Source organism: Ornithorhynchus anatinus, chromosome 13 (assembly GCF_004115215.2).
Source record: "Ornithorhynchus anatinus isolate Pmale09 chromosome 13, mOrnAna1.pri.v4, whole genome shotgun sequence".
Lineage (NCBI taxonomy): Eukaryota > Metazoa > Chordata > Mammalia > Monotremata > Ornithorhynchidae > Ornithorhynchus > Ornithorhynchus anatinus.
Genome location: NC_041740.1, coordinates 40,264,767 through 40,288,406, shown reverse-complemented (window position 1 = coordinate 40,288,406; position 23,640 = coordinate 40,264,767). Strand labels below are relative to the sequence as shown.

Here is a 23,640-nt window from a genome sequence, read left to right as displayed (position 1 = left end):
GCATGGAGGAGGCTAGGCTATGTAGCCTTGGGTATCCATCCTCCCCGGGCTGCCCTGCCCAGGCAAGGAATGTGCCTATTTAATGTTATATTGTACTCTCCCATGCACTTAGTACAGCGCTTTGCACACAGCGCTCAATAAATACGATTGAAATGGATGGATACAACACAGAGCTGGCACCCTTTCAGGTTTTATCGTTAACACGGGTGGCCATTCGGGCCCCATGGGGCTCACGCTGCCCAGGAACACCCCCACCCCACCCCCAGACACGTACACACACATGTACACGCACACTCTCTCACTTTCCCCAGCGGCCCCCAGGGGGTAACATGCAGTCTTCCAAAGACCCTACAAGCCACCCCACCACCACCACGTGCATCCTGGATGTCAGTGTCCAGGAGTCCTGTTTGGAGCGGTGGGCAGGGTTGGTCCCGAGCGTCACTGACTTGGCCCAAGGGCCCCAGCAGCTTTGGGGTGGGTCAAGGATTGCTGTACTTCAGAGGTTGACTGAGTGGCCGGAGTTTCTTGAGGTGACTGAGCAGCCCCGAGATGAACTCCTGGAAGGGAAGGGGGCAGGGGTCGCTGGACCCTGGGGCCTGCACCACATTGCTCGTGCCCTCTGACCTCGCTCACCTCCCCCCCTTTCTCTTCCCCATCCACTCCCCGCTGGCCGCCTGTCTACCCGAGCCCGCCCTGGGGGTCTCTCCCTGCCCTCCCCCACCATGGTCCAGCCTAGGGATCTCAGTCTTTCTTCCCGCCCCCCTCCCCAGCCTTGTCTCATCTTCCTCCCTCCCCATTGGTTTGCTCCCCTGGGCAGGAGTTGTGGGGAGGGGTCTCACCTCTGTGGGCTGCGAACATTGGCTGAGAAGTTCCTACAGATGAGAGAGTGTGGTCAGAAGGTCCAGGTCGCCTGGCTCAGGACCCGAACCCAATTCCCCTAAACTGCCCATTTCCACACCTCCCCCTTCTTGTGGGTCCCCCAAGCCCTCTGACCTCATGGTACAGACCCCGAGGGGTGCCCCTCGGTGCCCGGGGGGCCTACCTGCAGCTGAACCTTCTGCTCCTCTATAGGCAGCTCCATCAGCGCTTCCAGGTCAATCTCTGGCTCCGAATCATCAGGCATCTCCTGCGATCCGAGTAGGGGGCTGAGCGGGGTGACCCCCCCCCAGACCCCCTGCTCACCCCCTCTTCTTCACCCCATCCAGCCTTTCAAACTCTCAGCGTCCCTTTCCCCCTCGCTGCCAGAAGCCATCCCCATCCCCTCACCCCAGGTAGCCACAGAAGGAGAAGCAACATGGCCTACTGGATAGATACTGGGCCGGGTAGTCAGAAGGACTTGGGTTCTAATTCCCACTCTGCCACTTGTCTGCTGTGTGATCTTGGGCAAGTCACTTCACTCCTCTGGGCTTCAGTTCCCTCATCTGAAAAATGGGGGTTAATAATATAATGATGATGATGGTATTTGTTAAGCGCTTACTATGTGCCAAGCACTGGTTAAGACTGTGAGCCCCATGGGCGACAGGGACTGTGTCCAACCCGATTAGCTTGTATCTGCCCCAGGGCTTAGTACAGTGCCTGGCACATGGCACTTAACTAATGCCATAAAGGGAGACAGCCTGAGGAGAGGAAGGAATGTGGCCTAGTGGAAGGGGCACGGGCCTGGGAGTCAGAGATCGTGGGTTCTAATTCTCTGCTATGTGACCTTGGGCAAATCACTTCACTTCTCTGTGCCTCAGTTACCTCGTCTGTAAAATGAGGATCGAGACTGTGAGCCCCATGAGGGACAAGGACTGTGCCCAACCCGATTACCTTGTATCTATCCCAGTGCTTAGAACAGTGTTCAGCACAAAATAAGCACTTAACAACTAGACTGTGAGCTCACTGTGGGCAGGAATTGTCTCTGTTGCTCAATTACACTTTCCAAGCGCTTTGGACAGTGCTCTGCACATAGTAAGCGCTCAATAAATACGATTGAATGCTGAATGATCGAATGAAATACCGTGATTATTATTATTTTTATAAGGACCGGACCCGAAGGGATGGGAGGGGAGCCAATCCAAGGAGGGGGCGAGGTCAATCCGGGAAGGGGTGGGAATCCCCCAGAGGACGTTTCCTTCCTTCCTTCGAGGCAGGGGGAGGGGGTTTGGGGGGCACCTTTGGACATCTCCCATGGCAACGCCGAAGGCCGGAGGGGATTCCCACCAGAGGCCCGCGGGGATTGCGCCAGGCAGTGACTGACTGGGGGTGGTGGGGTGGGGGTGGGGGGTGTGTGTGTGTGTGTGTGTGTGTGTGTGTGTGTGTGTGTGTGTGTGTGACGCCTGCCGACTTGTTTTGTTGTCTGTCCCCCGCTTCTAGACTGTGAGCCCGTGGTTGGGTAGGGATTGTCTCTACCTGTTGCCCAATTGTACATTCCCAAGTAAGTAAGCGCTCAATAAATACGATTGAATGAATGAATGAATGACGGTCTCTATCTGTTGCCGAACTGTACTCTCCCAAGCGCTTAGTATAGGGCCGTGCACACAGTAGGCGCTCAATAAATACGATAGAATGAATGAATGTGCCTGAATGTGACTGAAGTCCCGAGTTACTTAAAATATGAGAATTCTGATCCTGAGGGAAAACGGAGAAGACACGAGGTAGAGGGAGAGAGGCAGGCACGGGCCGGTGAAAAAATTGGGCCTCACCCCGGAGCTTCCCTTTCCCAACCCCCTTCCTCCTCCAGAGAACTCTCCATGATTTCATTTCACCTCTTTATTTATTCAGTCATATTTATTGAGCGCTTACTGAATGCAGAGAACTGTACTAAGCCCTTTATTTGTAGAACAATAAACAGCAGCATGGGAAGCCACGGCAGAGGGGATAGGGCACCGGTCTGGGAGTCAAAAGGGCCTGTGTTCTAATCCCGCCTCTGCCACTGGTCTGCTCTGTGACCTTTGGCAAGTCACTTCTCTTCTAGTGACTCAGTTAACTCCTCTGTAAAATGGGGATTGAGACTGTGAGCCCCTCATGGAACGGGGACCGTGTCCAACCCAATTTGCTTGTATCTACCCCAGCGCTTAGTACAGCCTGGCACACGGGTGAGTGCTTAACAAATACCACAATTATCATTATCAATAACAGGTTCTGTTTATTGATTCTCTGGGCCTCAGTTACCTCATCTGTAAAGTGGGGATGAAGACGGCTAGCCCTAGGTGGGGCATGGACTGTGCCCATGCCCTCTAGACTGTAAGCTTGTTGTGGGCAGGGAATGGGTCTGTTTCTCGTTGTAGGGAACTCTCCCAAGTGTTTAGGTCGGTGCTCTGCACACAGTAAGCATTCAATAAATACGACAATGAATGACAGCAGAGGAGGCTGAGGGAGAAGCAGAAGGACGGAAGGAGACGGTCTCGTCCCTGGTTTCCTGCAACCTCAGCCCCTCATCCAATGTGCCCCCCGCACCGAGCGGTCCCCTTGCCCACCCGCCACCCCCTCCCCTGAGGCCCATCCCTTGGCTCACCTGGTACAACTCCCGCAGCCTGGCGTCCACCCACTCCTCCACCTCCAGCCAACGCTGCAGCTGCCCCCGGTCATATCTGACGGTCACCTGGCTGTGTCTCCGCTGGGCCGGGTGCTTCACCTGAGGAGGGGGCTCGGGGTCTTCCGGCTGGGCCTGGAAGGTCACGTGGCGGCGGGCAACCTCTCCTGCCCCCTCCGGTCCCCTCGCGGACCCTCCGCCCTGGCTGTCCCCGGCCGGGCGGGAAGAGGAGCTCGAGGACAGCATGGCGGGCACGGAGGGGAGGGGCACAGCCAGGGTGACCTGTGGGGGCGAGCGGAGGAACGGGAGGGAGGGCCGGAGGGAGAGAGGAAGAGCCAGGAGTTCAGGAGACGGGGAGGGGCCGGTGGTTAAAGTTCAGCAGGATGGTTTCAGGGAGAAGGAAATCCAGCCTCTCTCTGCCTGGCGCCAGTGGCTGCCACTTAGGGGGCAGAACAGAGCCTGGGGCTCCTCCTCCTCCTGCAGCAGCCAGGGTAGGGGGCCAGGAGGCAGGGAAGGGACAACCAGGCTGGGAAAGGATGTAGCCTGGGGGGCTTCGCCACCTGACCCCCCTCAGCCAGAGGCTTGGGGTCCCCGGGGGAGTCGAGGTGTGCCAGAGAATGGATAGAGCACAGGCCTGGAGTCGGAAGGACCTGGGTTCTAACTCCGGCCCTGCCATCTGTCTGCTGTGTGACCCTGAGCGAGTCAGTTCACTTCTCCGTGCCTCAGTTACCTCCTCTGTAAAATGGAGAGGAAGACTGTGAGCCTCATGTGGGACAGAGACTGTGTCCAACCCAATTTGTCTGTATCCATCTCAGCGCTTAGAACGGTGCCTGGCACATAATAACAAATGCTTAACAAATGCCACGATTATCACTGTCATTATTGCCAGCTTCAGTCCTTTCCTCCAGCCGGGGCCTATTCTCCCTCCTACTTGTCTGCTGTGTGACCTTGGCCAAGTCACTTCACTTCTCTGTACCTCAGTTACCTGTACTATTATTACACCATCATTTTTTTACTTACTGTGATCTTGTATCTACCCCAGCTCTTAGGACAGTGCTTAGTACATAGTAAGTACTTGACAATTACCACAATTATTATTATTAGGGCTGGGATCCTGAGCAGCCAGGCTGTGAGTGTGTGTGTGTTTGTGAGAGTTGTGTGTGTGTGAGTCTGAGCCTGTGTGCATGTATGTTTTCTGTCTATATTTATTTGTTGGGTCCTTATCTCTGCCAGCCCACAGTGACCAAGACTTCTGGGGGAGATGGGCAGGCAGGGTAGGAGGAGAAAGAGCCCGACTCTGGCATCTGCTGTGTGACCTGGGGCAAGTCACTTCACTTTTCTCTGGGCCTCAGTTACCTCATCTGTAAAATGGGGATTGAGACTGGGAGCCCCACATGGGAAAGGGACTGTGTCCAACTCGATTTGCTTGTATCCACCCCAGCGCTTAGTACAGTGCCCGGCACATAGTAAGAGCTTAACAAAGACCGTCGTTATTATTATCCCTAATGTATTTCCTGCTTCTTTCTGCTCCTGAAGCGTTCTGTGGGTTAGAATACAGCTGGCTCCCACGTTTTCACAGTCGGGTACACACCCCTTCATCAGGCATAAGGAGGAATACACCCCTTCACACATACATACACTAATCCTCACCGCCCCCCCCCCCCCCCCGTGATACGGATGTCATCGGGGCACCCACACATTTGTACATGGACATTCATGTGCCTGGACGCCCGGGGAGGCAGGTCTGCACACCCGAGCTAGGGGCACACGCCCCCTCCGTCAATGAGTTTGCCCAAGATAAAAGAGACCTTTGCTTGGAGATAATCCCGGAGAACCCAGGCCAGGAAATAATAATAATAATGATGATGATGACGGTATCTGTTAAACACTTACTATATGTCAGGCACTGTATTGAGTGCTGGTGAAGGAGGTGGCCTGGGCTTCAACCCTGTCCTTTGGGCTACCGATGTCCGGTTGCTCTGCCCTGGCCCCACCCTCAGCCTCTCCTGCCAGAACTCCCCCGACTCCCCACCCCAAAACCCCGATCTCAGCCTACTCTTCTTCATCGGTGGCATTTACTCAGCATCTACCGTGCATCGGGCACTGTACTGAGCACCTACAGTGTGCAAAGTGCTCTGCTGGGTACCTAGAAGCAGTGTGGCTTAGCGGATAGGGCACAGGCCTTGGAGTCGGAAGGACCCGGGCTCGGTAAATCCGATCGACCGAGCGACCGACCCTGGTGACTTGGGCCTCGGCGAGATTCGTCGCACGCTCTTGCGTCGGAGGCCGTGGGCGAGGGTGCTGGCGGAGGGGGACGGCGCTCGGGCCGCTTTGGGCCTCCCTGCCTCCAGCCCCCCGATTCGAGGGGCACCGTGACCCAGCTTGGCGGCGGTGAGGCCGTAGGGTGAGGATAGGGTGAGGGTTCGGGGGACGGACGGTTAGCCGAGCCCTCGCCCCAGTCCTCATCCATCTCGGCTTCGAGATGCCAGACGCCGACGAAGCCGGCCAGGGATGGAGGGTGATGTGGCGGGCCCGGGGGTGAGGAGGAGGCCCCGGCCGAATCCAGGGCACTTCCCCGGGGAGCTTCGGGAGGGAGAGGAGTAGGGCCAAGGGGCAGGGCCGGCCTTCAGGGTTACCGGCAGGGAGAGGGAGGAGTCTCCCAGTCCCGGAAAATCGTGACTTCCCGCCGTTCCTGGAGTCTCCCCAGTCGGTTAATCGATCAAACCATCATATTTATTGTGCGCTTATTGTACGCAGAGCACAAGTACCCGTGCTCTGCACACAGTAAGCGCTCAATAAATACCACTGAATGAATGGACGGAGAGGACAATATAACAGTATAACAGAGTCCCAGCCCACAACGAGTTTATGGTCTAGAAGGGGGACATATCCCATCTGCCCTCCCTCCCCGCCAAGGTCCAAACCTCGGCTTCCTCCCTCCCCTAAGCCCTAACTCGCGTCTACCCGGGCACTCAGTACAGTGCTTGGCACATAATAATCGCCTAACAAGTACCACATCTGTTATTATCATTATTGCTAGACAGTGGATTACACTAGGCAGTGGAGTTATACATTATACTAGACGGTGGAGTTATATTGCCCTCTCCCAAGCGCTTAGTAAAGTGCTCCGGACCCAGTAGGCGCTCACTAAATACGACTGACCGACCTGCTCCCTGGCGGCAGCGTGACCTCGGGCCAGTCCCTTGATTTCTCGCTGCCTCGGTTCCCTCGCCTGTCAAACGGAGCCGGAGGCGGGGAGCCCCCCTCCCCCCGAGGGGGGCGGGACTGGTATTGCCCCCAGCGCTTAGCACAGGGCTCGCCCCGCAAGAAGAGCCCTCCTCGGGCCGGCGGGGGCAGGGGCCGGGGGCGGGGCCGGCGGCTGGGGGGTTAACGTCCGGCCCCGCCCCGGGCCGGGCCCCGCTGACTCAGTTTCACCTGAAACTCCGCGGGCGGAGGCGAGAGGACCGGCCGAGGGGGGGGAAAAAGAAGAGGAGGAGGCGGCGGGCAGAGGGGACCCCATCGGGCACCTCTGGGGGGGGGGGGGCGAGGCCCGGCTGGGGTCACCTGGCCAGGTGACCGGGGGCGGGGCGTCGATCGGTGGCCCTTTGTTGGTGGCCCCGGGCTACTAACTCCTCCTTCTCCTTGGGCCAGCGAAGGTGAGCGAGGGAGAGAGATGTGCCGGCCCCTGCTGGCCCTGGGGCTCCTGCTGGCCCTCGGCCGGCCGGGCCGGGCCCAAGGTGGGCAGGAGGCCCCGGCCGGTCCCGCCTGCCCGGCCCGGTTCACGGCCGGGGTGGCGGCCTTCGTGCTGGACCGGGACGCCTCCATCCGCCACGGGGCCACTTTCCTGGGGTCCCCTCCAGCGCGCAGGAGCCGGGATTGCCTGCGGGCCTGCTGCGCCCTGCCCGGCTGCAACCTGGCCCTGGTGGAGCTGCCCCCCGAGGCCGGGGGTCCGGGGGGGCTCGACGAGCCCGTGACGGCCTGCTACCTGCTCGACTGCCTCTACGAGCAGGCCTTTGTCTGCAAGTTCACCCGCAAGCCGGGCTTCCTCAACTACCTGACCCGAGACGTCTATCAGGCCTACCGCGACCTCCAGAAACACGGCTTCGGCAGGGGTGAGGCCCGGGGGACTTCTAGGGTGGGGGGCCGGCGACCCCCGACCCTCGAGCCGTCCACGGCGTTGGCTCGACCCACCCCCCTTCCCGCCCCGGGTCCCGGGAGGGTTAGTAGATCAGATCCCTGCCCGCGAGCAATCCGCCCTCAAATCACCCGAAGTTAAGCGCTTACTCTGTGCCGAGCACTGGATGCAAGGTAATCGGGGGGTCCCGGGCTTCACCCCCCTTTTCCAGGCGAGGGAACTGAGGCCCAGTGAAGTGACCCGCCCAGGGTCACACGGCAGACAAGCGGCGGGGTCGGGATTAGAACCCACGACCTGTGACTCCCCGGCCCGGGCTCTTTCCACAGAGCCGACGGTCTCTATCGAGCACTTACCGTGCGCGGAGCACTGTGTAGTTGGCGGGGGCTGGGGGCGGTGGACGGGCCCTCGCAGATGACCCTGGGTGGTCCTGTGGAGGGAAGGACCCGATCCCGAACCCTGCCTCAGTCGGTTAGTCGGTCAAGCAGTCGTATTTATTAAGCCCTTACTGTGGGTAGAGCACTCTACTAGGCGCTTGGGAGAGCACGATGGTGATGGTCCTTGTCAAGCTCTAACTATGTGCCAAGCGCTGATCTAAGCGCTGGGGTAGATACAGAGTAATCAGGTCGCCCCACGTGGGGCTCCCGATCTTCATCCCCATTTGACAGATGAGGGAACTGAGGCACAGAGAAGTGAAGTGACTTGCCCACAGTCACACGGCTGATAAGTGGCCGAGCCGGGATTAGACCAACAACCATAGGCTGTGGCCCCTTAAGACTAGGAACCTGGGGGCTTGGTGGTGGTCGGCCCCCAACCCCTCCGGCGTTTAGAACAGTGCTTGGCACAGAGTAAGCGCTCAACAAATACCTTCATCATCATCTGGGGTCGGCTGCGGGGTTGAGAGACCCTCCCTTCCGGAGAACGGGAAGGTGTAGATCCCGTGCACCTATCCAGGGCCTTCCCCAGCCCAGTCCATCCCGGTCCAGTCCACCCGTCTCGGCCTAGGGAGCCCTAGGGCTTCACATGGGCCTTGGATCAACCCTGTTGTAGCCCCCATCTCCCCCCGCCCCCAGGACCACGGCTTGAGGAGGAGAGTCTAGGTCACCCGGGACAGGTTTCCCCTTCCCTCCACTTTAGGAAAAGGACCCTCCCCCTCTGCTGCCGGGGACCCTCGTCCCCACGGGTCAGTTGACCACTTGGAAGCAGCCAGGTTTCTTTGGGGCTAACCTTCTTTTGGGCTAACTGGGCCCTTGAGTAGGGAAGGGAACGGAAGAGGTCAGAGAGCCCTTGAAGGTGGGGAAAGTCAGAAGGGGCTCGGGGGGGGCAGGATGGATGGGTGCCCGCTGGCGAGGGCAGAGGGAGGATGGCGAGGCAGAGCCCAGGTCGGGCAGGGGCTAATGAACTGAACCTCTCTGTGCCAGCTGGGCTCGGGAGCCAGGAAATCTCCCGGCTTTGTTTACCTCTGAAGGTGAAGTCACCCTGGCCCTCCCCTCCCGTCCCCTCCCTCTTGGGGCCTCTCCTTAACTCCTTCTAGGGGAGGCCGCTCTGGAGGCCCGAAGGGGGTTGGGGTCCCCACAGCGGCGCTGAGGGACTGAGTTTAGCTTCCCCGGGGTGGGGACTTTGTGGTCCCTGCCCTACTCCCGCCCCCGGCCAGAGGCCGGGATCCTGGGGGGGTAACCCGATTTCCCTCCCCAAAGAGTCCTCTGGGGCAGGTGAGGGGCCCCTCTTTCCAGCCTGGAGTCCCCCGGGGCCGGCCACCCCTTCCAGAGGCCAGTCCGGGGTCAAGCTGGCCTCCGGGTCCCGTTGGACCAGGACCGCAGCCTGTTCCTCAAGGAAGTGGCTGGTCACCTGCATGGTAATTAGCTCTAATTGGCTCTGCTCAGGCTGGGCCTGGCCCATCCCTGCCCTCTTCTTCCTCCTCCTCCGGGGAACAGCCGGCCTGGAAGAGCCCCTGCCCCTATGCCCTGGAAACCCCAGGGAAACTCCAGGGTAAAGGGCAGCCCCAGGTGGACTGAGGGGCAGAGGAGGCCGAGCTGACAGGTATTCCCCAGGAACCTGTTGGTCAGAGGTTGCCCCTGATCGATTGAATACGAGTGAAGGAATGGTCCAGTCATCCACCCCCCTCCCTATGTCCCACTGGGGCTGGGGGTGGTGTCAATGGGGGACCATAGTGGTTGGGGAGATCCCCCCCCTCCAATCTCCACCTAAACCCAGGTCGCTTCCTCCCTTTTCCCCTCGACCCTCCTACCCTTTGAGGAGGGGTGGGCTCCTACCTGGGTCAGGTGCTCCCTCCCTCCAGGAAGTGGAGGAGGGGAGGAGCTGAGGAGGGGCTGCGGTTGCCTTGGCAACCTTCCAGAGTGGCCGGAGGGAGGGGCCGGTTTTATTGCCGTTCCAGCCCTTTGCTCTCCAGGTTGGGGGGGGAGAGGCCGGGAAGTTCAGGCGGTGGCTCTTTGGGACGGGAGGCAATCCTGACTGATTCTTCCTGCGGGAGGCATCCGTCCTTCTTCCACTTCCAGAAGTTTTCTCCCTCTGCTTATGGGATGCCGACGAGGCGGGGACACGTAGATCCCTGGAGAGAAAGTAGAACTCTGGGGTCCGGACACCCAGCCTCCCCAACCGGCCGATTCCCCATAGCCCCGTGAACCCAGAGAAGCGGTGTGACTCAGTGACTGGAACCCGGGCCTGGGAATCAGAAGGGTCCAGGTTCTAATCCCGGCTCTGCCACTTGTCTGCTGGATGACTTTGGGCAAGTCACTTCACTTCTCTGGGCCTCAGTTCCCTCGTCTGTAAAATGGGGATTAAGACTGTGAGCTCTCTGTGGGACAGGGACTGTGTCCAACCCAATTACTTTGTATCTACCCCAGCGCTTAGTATGTCCAACCCGATTACTTTGTATCTATCCCAGCGCTTAGTGCAGTAGTAAGGACTTAACAAATACCCCTATTATTATTATTGTTATTAAGCCACCCTCTGTGCCTGGGCCTTCAGAATCTGCAAGGGTCAGCGTGAGCTCAGCCCCCTCTCCTTATCCTTGTTCCAGGCCTCCTCCTGGTGTATTTATGTATGTATATGTATATATATATATGTATGTATATATATATATATTCATACATATATATATATATGTATGTGTGTGAGATAGTATTTGTTAAGCACTTACTAGATGCCAGGCACTGTGCTAAGTGCTGGGGTAGATATAAACCAATCAGGTTGGACACAGTCCATGTCCCACCTGGGGCTCACAGGCTTAATTCCCATTTTACAGATGAGGACACTGAGGCCCGGTGAAGCAAATGCGTGCCCAATCCAGGTCCTTTTGACTCCTAGGCCTGTGCTCTATACACTAGGCCATACTGCTTCTCCTGAACCAGTCCCCACTGACTCCAGGCCTCCTCTGGCCAGGGAACTGACCATCCCCATGTAGTGCCCAGCGGCCAGAAGGTCATGTTCACGCATATGCTTGTCCATCACTTTAGGAATCAGGCCCTTGCAAGGGGTCATTGGCTGGGGCCCTGTTCTTCTGGGTTCTGCCACTAACCTGCTGTGTGACCGCAGGCAAATCCCTGAGCCTCTCTGGGCCTCCGCTGCTTCATCTGTGAAATGGGAGTGAGACTACCTGCCTCCCAGGGGAGTGCGGAGAATGAGATTTGGTGTGAAAGCGCTGTGGAAAAGCCAAAGCGTCACCAATTCTAGGGATCCTTCGAGGGGGAAAGTTTCCCCTCTCCTATCACCATTAGAGGGGTTGACCCTCTTCACCAGCTCTAGTCTTGCTCTGTGGACCACAAATTGGCATGACACGAATCTTGCCCTCCCCCAATTTCCTGGGTGGGGCCATGTGACTGCACCCTGTCTGGGGCCTAGGGAACAGAACACTCGGCTACGAATCAAGAAGCAACATGGAAGCGGTATGGACTAGTGGATAGACCTCGGGCCCGGGAGTCTAATCCCAGCTCCGCCACTGGTCTGCTGTGTGACTTTTGGGCAAATCACTTCACTTCTCCGTGCCTCAGTTCCCTCATCTGTAAAATGGGGATTAAGACTATGAGCTCTGTGACGGATAAGGGACCGTGTCCAATCTGATTATCTTTTATCTACCCCCAGCTGTTAGTACAGTGCCCAGCACATAGTCCAGTGCTTAGTACAGTGCCTGGCACATTATGAGCGCTTAACAGATGCTGCTACTATTATTATTACATTGTAAGCACTTCACAGATATCATAAAAATGTTTTTAAAAAGAGAGGGAATTGGGCTCTAGGCCCAGCTCTGTCCTTGGCCTGCAGTGTGACCTCAGGCTGGTCACTTAACCTCTCTGCACCTCAGTTTCATTATCTGCAAAATGGGGATAAGATACCAGCTCTCCCTTCTTGAACTGGGCGCCCCAGGTGGGACAGGGACCGTGTCCAATCCCACCACCTTGTATCGGCGTGACGTTCAGCAGAGGATTTAGCGCAGAATAATCACCGAGGAGATGACGTACTTAATAATAAGAGCAAGGCCCACCCAGCAGCGTCCCCTTTTCTTCCCCAGGATCCCGGATCCCCAGAACCTGGGCAGGCACCGACCTGAAAGTCCAGGCCCAGGAGCCCCTAGTCCTCCGGGGCACGGGCGACACCGACTGGCACCTCCTGCAGGGCGATGCCTCCGTGAGGGTGGAGGTGAGGAGGAGGGGGTGGGAGTGGGGGCAGAGCCTGCCACAGGAGAAGGGTCTGGGGGTGGCCGAGGGGGTCCACCTCATGACTCCCGCCCCCCTCAGAAAAAGGAGGCCGACCAGCTGGAGGTTTGGGGGCTGAAGGAGGGCAGCTACGTGTTCCAGCTGACGGCCACCAACCCAGACGGGCAGAGAGACACGGACAACGTCACCATCACCGTGCTGTCCAGCGAGCAGACCGCAGGTGAGGGGAGCCTGTCCAGCTCGGGATGAGACGGAGGAACGGGGGCTCCGTCAGCCTCTCCGTCACACCCTTCTCCTCCCTTCCCCGCCACCCCCAGATTACTGTCTGGTCCCCAAAAAGGTGGGACGCTGTCGGGGCTCCTTCCCTCGCTGGTTTTACAACTCCACGGAGCAGCAGTGCCAGAAGTTCGTCTACGGCGGCTGCTTGGGTAACAAGAACAACTACCTGCGGGAGGAAGAGTGCAAGATGGCCTGCAAGGATGTACGAGGTTTGTCGGGGAGGGCCGGGTAATCCATCGGTGGTATTTATTGAGTGCTTCCGATATGCAGGCTATCGGACTAATAGCTTGGGGAGAGGACGGTAGAATAGAGCCGGTAGACACGTTCCCTGCCCACATGGAGCTCAGAGGCTAGAGGGGGAAACAGATATGACTGTGAGCCCGTCACTGGGCAGGGATTGTCGCTATCTGTTGCCACATTGTCCATTCCAAGCGCTTAGTACAGTGCTCTGCACATAGTAAGCGCTCAATAGATATTATTGAATGAATGAATATGAGTATAAAGAAATTTTGGAGCTATACATAAGTGCTGTGGGGTGAATAAAGGGTGCAGGAGGGAGTGGGAGAAGAGGAAATGAGGGCTTAGTTGTGGAAGGGCTGTGAGAGATGGGGTTTTACAAAGGTTTTGAAGGTGGGGAGACTGAGATGTGAAGGTGGAAGGGAGTTCCAGGCCAGATTTGGGTGAGGGGGCAGTGGTGAAATAGGTGAGACGGAGGGACAGTAAATAGGGTTGCGGGGGACAGGGGTAATGGAAATGGGGAGGAGTGGGTCTTCCCCGGCCTTCTCCGAGTTCAGGAGGAGTCTTTTGTCCCGGGCCGGGCTCCCGTCTGCTCCCCCACTCACCCCTGCTTTCCTCCCTCCCCAGGGCCCCTGGTGGAAAGTCGTCAAAATCCAGGTGGGTCTCCCGCTCCCGTCCCCGGCGGCTTCTCCTCCCCCCGCCCCACCGGCCGCCCCGCCTCCGCCTTGCCGTCTCCTCCGTCCCCCCTCCAGCCGTGGCCCGTCCCCAGGTCAGGGTCTCACCGCCGCCCCCCACCACCCCCAGACCCCACCCGCCACACGTGCTCCGAGGTCTGCCAGGCCTCCCAGTTCCGCTGCCGTAACGGCTGCTGCATCGACGCCTTCCTGGAGTGCGACGAGACATCCGACTGCGCCGACAACTCCGATGAGGCGGGCTGTGACCAGTGTGAGTCTCCTGCTCCCGGGGACGGCCCCGGGGACCCGACGGACACCCAACTCCGGTCTCTCCCTCCGCTCGGGGTCAGGGGGTGGGGGAGCCCGTGCCCTAGGCCGGTTCCGGTCTTCCTTCGCTCCCAGACCCTTGTTCTGGGCCCCCTCCAACCCCGCGCGCGCCCCCCACCCCCCATCCTGCGGTGGGGCCGCTGCCCCCCACCCAGCCCCTCTCCCCGGAACACCCCCTCTGAACCCCTCTCTTCCCCTGCAGACATCAGCGGCTTCGATGAGCTGAAGCAGGTCGACTTTCCCAGCGAGAAGGGTGAGTGAGCAAAACCTCGATGATCAGTCGTATTTATCATTCAATCGGTCATATTTATGGAGCCTTTACTGTGTGCAGAGCACTATACTAAGCGCTGGGGAGAGTGCCATATAACAGAGGTCGTAGACGGGTTCCCCGCCCACCAGGAGAAGCAACCAGGCCCCGTGGATAGGGAAGGAACGTGGCCTAGCGAGTAGAGCCGGCGGCTTATGAGTCTGAAGGGCCTGGGTTCTAATTCCGCCACTTGCCTATTGTGTGACCTTGGGCAAGTCACTTCACTTCTCTGTGCCTCAGTGACCTTATCTCTAAAAATGTGGATTAAGACTGTGAACCCCACGTGGGACCACCTAATTACCTTGTATCTACCCAGCGCTTAGAACAGTGCTTGGCACATAGCGCTTAACAAATACCAAATTATTATTATTATAAAATGGGGATGAAAACTGCGAGCTCCATGTTGGACAGGGACTTGTTTGCATCTACCCCAGCTCTTAGAACGGCGCTTGACCCATAGTAAGCACTTAACAAATACCGTCATTATTATTATTATTTGTTCATTCATTCAATAGTAATAATAATAATAACGTTGGTATTTGTTAAGCACTTACTATGGGCCGAGCACTGTTCTAAGTGCTGGGGTAGATACAGGGAAATCAGGTTGTCCCACGTGAGGCTCACAGTCTTCATCCTCATTTTCCAGATGTCACTGAGGCCCAGAGAAGTGAAGTGACTGGCCCAAAGTCACACTGCTGACAAGCGGCTGAATGGGGATTTGAACCCGTGACCTCTGACTCCCAAGCCCGGGCTCTTTCCACTGAGCCACGCATTCATTCAGTTGCATGTAGTGAGCACTGGACTAAGCGCTGGGGAGAGTAAAAATAGTACAATGCAGAGGAGCAGCATGGCTCAGTGGAAAGAACCTGGGCTTGGGAGTCAGAGGTCAGGGGTTCGAATCCTGGCTCTGCCGCTTGTCAGCTGGGTGACTGTGGGCAAGTCCCTTACTTCTTTGGGCCTCAGTTCCCTCATCTGTAAAATGGGGGATTAACTCTGAGCCTCGCGTGGGACAACCTGATCACCTTGGATCTCCCCCAGTGCTTAGAACAGTGCTTTGCACCTAGTAAGCACTTAACAAGTACCCACATTATTCATTCATTCATTCAATAGTATTTATTGAGCGCTTGCTAGGTGCAGAGCACTGTACTAAGCGCTTGGAATGGACAATTCTTATGATTCTTATGAACAAGCACATTTAGAACAGGGCTCTGCACCTAGTAAGCACTTAACAAGTACCCACATCATTCATTCAATCATTCAATAGTATTACTGAGTGCTTGCTAGGTGCAGAGCACTGTACTAAGCACCTCTGCACCTAGTAAGCACTTAACAAGCACCCACATTATTCATTCAATCATTCAATAGCATTTATTGAGCGCTTACTAGGTGCACTGTACTAAGCACCTCTGCACCTAGTAAGCGCTTAACAAGTACCCACATTATTCATTCATTCATGCAATAGTATTTATTGAGCACTTACTAGGTGCAGAGCACTGTACTAAGCGCCTCTGCACCTAGTAAGCACTTAACAAGTACCCACATTCATTCATTCAATAGTATTTATTGAGCACTTACTAGGTGCAGAGCACTGTACTAAGCGCCTCTGCACCTAGTAAGCACTTAACAAGTACCCACATTATTCATTCATTCATGCAATAGTATTTATTGAGCGCTTACTAGGTGCAGAGCACTGTACCCACATCATTCATTCATTCAGTAGTATTTATTGAGCACTTACTAGGTGCAGAGCACTGTACTAAGCGCTGGGAATGGACAATTGTTACGATTACTACAATGAACAGGCACATTCCCCATGAGAAGCAGCGTGGCTCAGTGGAAAGAGCGTGGGCTTTGGAGTCAGGGCTCATGAGTTCGAATCCCAGCTCTGCCACTTGTCGGCTGTGTGACTGTGGGCAAGTCACTTAACTTCTCTGTGCCTCAGTTCCCTCATCTGTAAAATGGGGATGAAGACTGTGAGCCCCACGTGGGACAACCTGATTCCCCTATGTCTACCCCAGCGCTTAGAACAGTGCTCGGCACATAGTAAGCGCTTAACAAATACCAACATTAATTAATTCCCCATCCCCAGTGATCCCGGGAGGATGGGGAGGTGTTGGTGGGGGGCTGGAGAGGCTGCCCACGGGGGTCCTCACGCACCCTCACCCCCCCCCCCCACCCAGAACACTGCGTGGACGTGCCCGACACGGGCGTGTGCGAGGACAGTCAGCTGCGGTGGTACTACAACCCCTTCACTGAGCGCTGTTTCCGCTTCACCTACGGCGGCTGCCCTGGCAACAAGAACAACTTCGAGGGGGAGCAGGAGTGTCTGCAGGCCTGCGAGGGCGTGTCCAGTGAGCGGGGGCGGGGCCCGGGGAGGGAGTGGCCAATGAGAGCGCCGCGAGGGGCGGGGCTTCGGATGGGGTGGCCAATGAGCGCTGGGGGCGGGGCTTCGGAGGAGGTGGCCAGTGAGCGCGGGGGGGCGGAGATTCGGAGGAGGTGGCCAATGAGGGGGCGGGGTTTAGGATGGGTGGCCAATGAGCGCGCCGCGAGGGCCTTGGGGGCGTGTCCAGTGAGGAGCCCCCCCTCCCGGGGGCGGGGCCTGCGGGAGCTTGTCCAATGAGCGGCGCGAGGCCTGCATGGCTTGTCCAATGAGGAACCGGGGATTGATGGGTGGAGCCAGCGAGGGTGTGTCGATCATTCGGTGCTGAGGGGGCGGGGCCTGGGCGGCCTTGTCCAATGAGGAGCTGAGGGGCGGGGCCACTGATTGGAACCCTGGGCTGTGGGGACTGTAATAATAATCATAGTAATGTTGGTATTTGTGAAGCGCTTACTATGTGCCGAGCACTGTTCTAAGCGCTGGGGGAGACGCAGGGGAATCGGGTTGTCCCACGTGGGGCTCACAGTCTTCATCCCCATTTGACAGATGAGGGAGCTGAGGCACAGAGAAGTTAAGTGACTCGCCCACAGTCACCCAGCTGACAAGTGGCAGAGCTGAGATTCGAACTCATGACCTCTGACTCCAAAGCCCGTGCTCTTTCCACTGAGCCATGCTGCTTCGTTAAGCGCTTACTATGTGCAGAGCACCGTTGTAAGCGCTGGGGGAGATACAAGGTCATCAGGTGGTCCCGCGGGAGGCTCACAGTTAATCACTCATCAGCTGTGTGACTGTAGGCAAGTCACTTCACTTCTCTCTGCCTCAGTTCCCTCATCTGTAAAATGGGGATTAACTGTGAGCCTCCCGTGGGACCACCTGATGACCTTGTATCTCCCCCAGCGCTTAGAACAGTGCTCTGCACATAGTAAGCGCTTCACAAATACCAACATTATTAATCCCCCATTTTACAGACGAGGTAACTGAGGCACAGAGAAGTGAAGTGACTTGCCCACAGTCACACAGCCGACAAGTGGCAGAGCCAGGATTCGAACCCATAGCCTCAGACTCCCAAGCCCGGGCTCTTGCCACTGAGCCGCACTGCCTTTCTGATAGGCTCCTGGGGCTGAGGGGGCGGGGCCTACGAGGACTTGGCCAATGATGAGCTGAGGGGGCGGGGCCTGTGAGCAGAGAGTGTTGCTGAGGGTCAGGGCCTTGTCTGGTGAGCAGAGCCTGGCAGTAGGGGAGAGGGTTAATAATAACGGCGGTATTTGTTAAGCGCTTACTGTGTGCAAAGCACTGTTCTAAGCGCTGGGGGGATACAAGGTGATCAGGTGGTCCCACATGGGGCTCACAGTTTACATCCCCATTTTCCAGATGAGGTCACTGAGGCCCAGAGAAGTAAAGCGACTTGCCCAAAGTCACACAGCTGACTAGTGGTGGAGCCGGGATTAGAACCCATGACCCCTGACTCCCAAGCCCGGCCTCTTGCCCTTGAGCCACGCTGCTTCTCTTGAGCCACAAGGTAGCTCCTTGTGGGCGAGGATTGTGTCTGTTGCTGTACTGTCCGCTTCCAAGCACTTAGTACAGTGCTCTGCACATAGTGAGTGCTCAAGAAATACTGTTGAATGAATGAACGTGTGCTTGGCACACAGTAGGCGCTCAGTAAATACGATTGAATGAGGAAGGGGAAAGGGTTGGAGCTGGGAGGGGAGGGGCTGGCAATGGGAGTCATCCTGGATGCCCTCCTGCAGCCAGCAGTCCCCAGCAGGGGAAGGGGAGAGGCTTGCTATCAATCAATCGTATTTATTGAGCGCTTACTGTGCGCAGAGCGCTGTACTAAGCACTTAAGAGAGTACAGTATATGAGCGTAGGGAAACACGTTCCCCGCCCATCTGTTCCGGTGTATTTATGGAGCACTTAGTGTGTGCGGAGCACTGTACTAAGCACCTGGGAGCGTGCAGTGCGGCAACAGACCCCTGCCCACAACGAGGTCACGAGGCGGTATAGAGTCATTCATTCGGTCGTATTTACTGAGCGGAAAGAGCATGGGCTTTGGAGTCAGGGCTCATGAGTTCGAATCCCAGCTCTGCCACTTGTCGGCTGTGTGACTGTGGGCGAGTCACTTAACTTCTCTGTGCCTCAGTTCCCTCATCTGTAAAATGGGGATTAAGACTGTGAGCCCCACGTGGGACAGCCTGATTCCCCTATGTCCACCCCAGCGCTTAGAACAGTGCTCGGCACATAGTAAGCGCTTAACAAATACCAACATTATTATTATTAATAATAATAGTCCTCTAATAGGGACTGACAGCCGCAGCTCCAGGGGGAGGTATCAGGGGCCCCGCCGGGGTCAGGGGAGGATTAGGGCGTCTGCTTACACCCCTGACTGAGACGGTGTCGCTCCCCCATCTTTCTTCCCCCTCCTAGAGAAAGACGTGTTTGGCCTGAGGCGGGAGACCCTGACTGCAGGCTCAGGTGAGCACTGGAAGGTGGGAGGGTATTCAGGGTCTCCAAATAATAGCTCCTCCCTTCCCCCCGTCTTCCCCTCCTTAGGCATCCCCCCACCCCTTCCTGCTGACCTCAGCCCTCCTGGTCATCTCCCCCCACCCCCCTATCATTCAGTAGTATTTATTGAGCGCTTCCTATGTGCAGAGCACTGTACTAAGCGCTTGGAATGTACAATTCGGCAACAGATACAGTCCCTGCCCATCGACGGGCTTACGGTGTAATCGGACTTTCCCTTGCCTAGCGGGAAGAAAGTGGGCCTGGGAGTCAGAAGACCTAGGTTCTAATCCCAGCCTTGCCTCTTGTCTGCTGTGTGACCTTCACCCTTTTTTTTTTTATGCTATTTGTTAAACACTTACTCCATGCCAGGCACCGTATTAAGTGCTGGAGTAGGTACGAGCTAATCAGGTTGGACACAGGCCACGTCCCACATGGGGCTCACGGTCATGATCCCCCTTTTACAGATGAGAAAACTGAGGCACAGAGAAGCGACTTGCCCAGGGTTGCCCAGCGTGGCAGAGCCAAGATTAGAAACCAGGTCCTTCTGACTCCCAGAACCGTGTCCACTAGGTCATGATGCTTCTCTGTGGAAATTCCCTATACCTCATTTCCCTCCTCTATAAAAATGGGGACTCAATACCTGTTCTTCCTCCTGCTTAGATTGTGAGTGTTACGTGGACGGGGACTGTGTCCGACGTGATTATCTTTTATCTTGGATAGCGCCTAGAACAGTGCTTGACACATCAATCAATCGTACTTATTGAGCGCTTACCTTATGCAGGGTGCTGTATTAAGAGCTCGGGAGAGTACAAGGCACATTCCCGGCCCACAATGAGTTTAAAGTCTAAAGGGGGAGACGGACGTTAATAGAAATAAATTATGGATTTGTACATAGGTGCGGGGGGGTGTTGGAGGGCGGGGGTGAATAAAGGGGGCGAGTCAGGGTGACGCAGAAGGAAGCCCTCTTGGAGGAGGAGTGTCTTCCAGAAGGCTTTGAAGATGGAGAGAGTGATTGTCAGATATGAAAAGAGAGGGCGTTCCGGGCCAGAAGCAGGATGTGGGCGAGTGGCCAGCGGCGAGATCGAGGTACAGGGAGTAGGTCGGCATTAGCGGAGCGAACTGTGTGGGCCGGGTTGTAGTAGGCGAGTAGAGAGGTGAGGTAGGAGGGAGCAAGGTGACCAGGTGCTTTAAAGCCGATGGTGAGGAGTTTCCGCTCCATGCCGAGGGGCCTGGGCAACCGCCGGAGGTGAGGAGAGGGGAAACGTGGCCCGAACGTTTTTATAGAAAAACGATCCGGGCGGCAGAACGGAGTGTGGACTGAGGTGGGGAGGTTAGCAAAGAGGCTGATAACGGTAATCAAAGTGGGATAAATGCTCGGATTAACGTGGCAGCTGTTTGGAAGGAGAGGAAAGGGTGGATTTTAGCGGTTTTAAAGGTTAACCGACAGAATTTAGTGATAAAGTGAATACACGGGTTGAATGAGAGAGAGGAGTCGATGCGTCTGTTATACTGACTGGCCCAAGCGCTCAGTACAGGGTCCTGCAATCAGTAAATACGATTGATGACTGATAAAGATAAGGCCGTGATTACGGGCTTGTGAGACAGTCATAATAACGGCGATATTTGTTAAATGCTCACTACGTGTCAAGTACCGCTCTGGGCCCCGGACTCGACAGAAGCTGATCAGGTTGGACGGAGTCCCTGTCCCACATGGGGCTCCCAATCTTCATCCCCATTTTACCGCTGAGGTGACTGAGGCCCGGAGACCTGAAGTGACTTGCTCCAGGTCACACAGCAGGCCACGGGCTGAGTCGGGATTAGAACCCGGGTCCTTCCGACTCCCAGGCCCTCACTCTATCCACTAGCCCGTTCTGCGTACTAAGCGCTTCAGAAATCCCCACGATTTCTATATGGGGAGGGTGTAGCTGGGGGCACTGGGTGACCGAGGGGCGTCCCTGTCCTCTCCTAGTCTCGGTGGAGGTGGCGGTGGCCGTGTTCCTGGCCACCTGCATCGTGGTCGTGCTGGCCCTTCTCGGCTACTGCTTCTTCAAGAAACGGCGCAAAGGGAGTAGCCGGCGGCGGCGCCACCCCCCTCCCCCGCCCACGGGGGCCAGCTCCACCGTCTCCACGGCCGAGGACACCGAGCACTTGGTGTACAACCACACCACCAAGCCCCTCTGAGCCGGGGGCTCTGGTCAGCTCTTCCCCGGCCCCCTCCCGCTCCACCAAGCCCCCTTCCTCCCCCGCCCCAGCCCCCTCCCCCCCGCCGCCAGCTGGCGGGCGACACGTGGATGCCAGCCCCGGGGGCTGGCCGCGTTCTAGATGCCCCCACGTCCCGGGGCGTGGTGGGGGGGGCGCGGCGGGAGGTGAGCGCGGATTTGAGGGGAAAAGTTCTCCCCATCCGCCCCACTCCCTCCCGTTCTTCCCGCCCCGGGGGCCGGGGCCGGGAAACACAGCATAGCCGCCGGGCCGCTCTCTCCCTAGGCCCCAAGCTCCCCTCGCCCAGCTGGAGGTGCCCTCGGACCAGGCATTGCCAGCCAACGAGAGACTCCTGTGTACATTTTTGCTGTAAAGGTTGTTGCTTTTCTTATTTAAGGACGTTCTTCCCTCCAAACTACCCTCCCGCTCCCCAGACCTGTCCTTTCCTCCTCAATGGTATTTATTGAGCGCTCGAAGGGCAGAGAGCGCCGTGTTAAGCGCCTGGGAGGGTACAATACGATTCACTGCCTTAGTGGGTAGGCTGGGCAGGTAAGGTGGAGCCGTGCAGGGCACAGGCCTGGGTCCCCCACTCTCCCCTGTAATAAATCATCTTGCCCCTCGGTCTCTCTCTACTCTGTGTCTGAAAGGGGGGCGGGGGCGGAAGAGCCCGGTCTGCGCCCGCAGGAGAGGGTGCGGGCTGGCACCTGAGCTGCAGGCTGTGCTCTAATAATGTTGGTATTTGTTAAGCGCTTACTATGTACAGAGCACTGTTCTAAGCGCTGGGGGAGACACGGGGGAATCAGGTTGTCCCACATGGGGCTCACAATCTTAATCCCCATTTTACAGATGAGGTAACTGAGGCCCAGAGAAGTGAAGTGACTTGCCCACAGTCACACAGCTGACAAGTGGTAGAGCTGGGATTCAAACTCATGACCTCTGACTCCAAAGCCCATGCTCTTTCCACTGAGCCACGCTGCTTCTCTAGCCACCAGCACACGGTGACCTATTTTCTGCCCACCGGGTCTGCAGGAAGTGCCAGGCTCGGCCCCGGCCGGGACTCCGGTTCAAGAGGATGGCACGCGAGACCCCCGCACCCCGGTGCCGGCACTCGGGGCGCGTGGCCCGTCGTGCAATCGCGTGCCGGAAATCGGCCTCACCTCAGCACGCGTGTCTGCCGATCCCCCGACCCCCGCTTTGCTCCAGATCCTGGGCGTCCCCTTCCTGGATCCCGGGTCGGCGGGAGCTGGGGCGGAGGGAGGGAGGCTGGGCTTTGAAGATAGCAGAAAGAAAGGCGTCCTTTGTCCGGGACATATCCAGACCGGACGGGGCAGGCTGGCTGGACTCCAGACTCTACACTCACTTATTCAGCTGTGGGCAGGAAGGTTTGTGTCCGAGGGACGGGGACGGACCGGCTGGATTCCAGATTCTCTCTAGCAATATAACACACACATACACACAGTCTTTCACTCACCCACCTGTAGGCAGGAAGGTCTGTGTCCAAGGCCAGGAAGTCAGGATCCGATGTCTCGTTGCTCCCTAACTGCAGGGACAGATGACCACCTGGGAACAGGTTGGTGGTCGTTGGCCCATCTGTAGCTGTTTTGTCCTCTCTCTGGAACCGCAATGGGCCCAATATGGAAAAGGACGTCCGGTGTCCGAGCGGCGTTCCCGTTCCTGCCCACCCCCGGCTGCCCCCTCAGCACTTTCTTTTGTTGTTAATGCTATTTGTTAAGCGCTTACTATGGGCCAGGCGCTGGGGTAGATACAAGCTAATCAGGTTGGACACAATCCATGTGCCGCATGGAGTCACAGTCAAGCCCCATTTTGCAGATGAGGTAACTGAGGCCCGGAGAAGTTCAATGGCTCACCCAAAATCACGCAGCAGATGAGTGGCGGAGCTGGGATTAGAACCCAGGTCCTTCTAACTCCCAGGTCCGTGCTCACTTCCTCGCCACTCCGGTACCCAAACACCACCGTTAGCTTTTTTACACATATCTTCATACTTATTATCATTAATCGATCAGTGGTATTTACTGAGCACTTACTGTGTGCAGAGCACTATACTAAATACTTGGGAGAGTACAGTACAACAGAACTAGCAGACAAAAGTGAAGTGATTTGCCCAAGGTCACAAAGACAGGCCGCTGAGCTGGGATTAGAACTCGGGTCCTACTGACTTCCCGGTCTATGCTCGGTCCACTTGGCTATTCTGCTTGTCTTTACTGAGCGCTTACTGTGTGCAGAGCATGGTGCTAAGTACTTAGGAGAGTAAAAAAGCGTTGTTAGCCTCCTTCCCTGCCCAGCACTGTCTAGAGGGAGAGACAGACATTAATATAAATAAATTATGGTGTGTTCATAATTGCCATATTTATGGACCAGTGGGAAGGACCTGGGTTCTAATTATGACTCCACCACTTGT

The 23,640-nt window shown here is 56.9% G+C and overlaps 2 protein-coding genes across 2 annotated transcripts; one reads left to right on the top strand and one right to left on the bottom strand.

Moving 5' to 3' along the window:
- Positions 1–174: 174 nt before the first annotated feature.
- On the bottom strand, positions 175–6,714 carry PPP1R14D (protein phosphatase 1 regulatory inhibitor subunit 14D). Its single transcript, XM_039913952.1, has 5 exons — positions 6,681–6,714; positions 3,497–3,796; positions 1,043–1,126; positions 840–872; positions 175–557 (listed from the first exon to the last, which is right to left on the bottom strand). Exons 2-5 carry the CDS (start codon positions 3,758–3,760, stop codon positions 480–482), a joined length of 459 nt encoding a protein of 152 aa, XP_039769886.1. The 5' UTR covers positions 3,761–3,796; positions 6,681–6,714; the 3' UTR covers positions 175–479.
- Positions 6,715–7,059: 345 nt separating this feature from the next.
- SPINT1 (serine peptidase inhibitor, Kunitz type 1) lies at positions 7,060–21,843 on the top strand. Its single transcript, XM_029078225.2, has 10 exons — positions 7,060–7,626; positions 12,175–12,302; positions 12,401–12,539; positions 12,637–12,807; positions 13,463–13,492; positions 13,640–13,780; positions 14,039–14,089; positions 16,324–16,494; positions 18,945–18,992; positions 20,992–21,843. Exons 1-10 carry the CDS (start codon positions 7,188–7,190, stop codon positions 21,201–21,203), a joined length of 1,530 nt encoding a protein of 509 aa, XP_028934058.1. The 5' UTR covers positions 7,060–7,187; the 3' UTR covers positions 21,204–21,843.
- Positions 21,844–23,640: the final 1,797 nt, after the last annotated feature.

Coding starts and splice junctions, on each gene's coding strand:
- PPP1R14D (XM_039913952.1), bottom strand. CDS start 3,760: ATGCTGTCCTCGAGCTCCTCTTCCCGCCCGGCCGGGGACAGCCAGGGC. Junction 1,127..3,496: donor GGCTGCGGGAGTTGTACCAG/GTGAGCCAAGGG, acceptor CTCGGATCGCAG/GAGATGCCTGATGATTCGGA. Junction 873..1,042: donor AGCAGAAGGTTCAGCTGCAG/GTAGGCCCCCCG, acceptor TCTCATCTGTAG/GAACTTCTCAGCCAATGTTC.
- SPINT1 (XM_029078225.2), top strand. CDS start 7,188: ATGTGCCGGCCCCTGCTGGCCCTGGGGCTCCTGCTGGCCCTCGGCCGG. Junction 13,493..13,639: donor GGAAAGTCGTCAAAATCCAG/GTGGGTCTCCCG, acceptor CACCACCCCCAG/ACCCCACCCGCCACACGTGC. Junction 13,781..14,038: donor TGAGGCGGGCTGTGACCAGT/GTGAGTCTCCTG, acceptor CTTCCCCTGCAG/ACATCAGCGGCTTCGATGAG.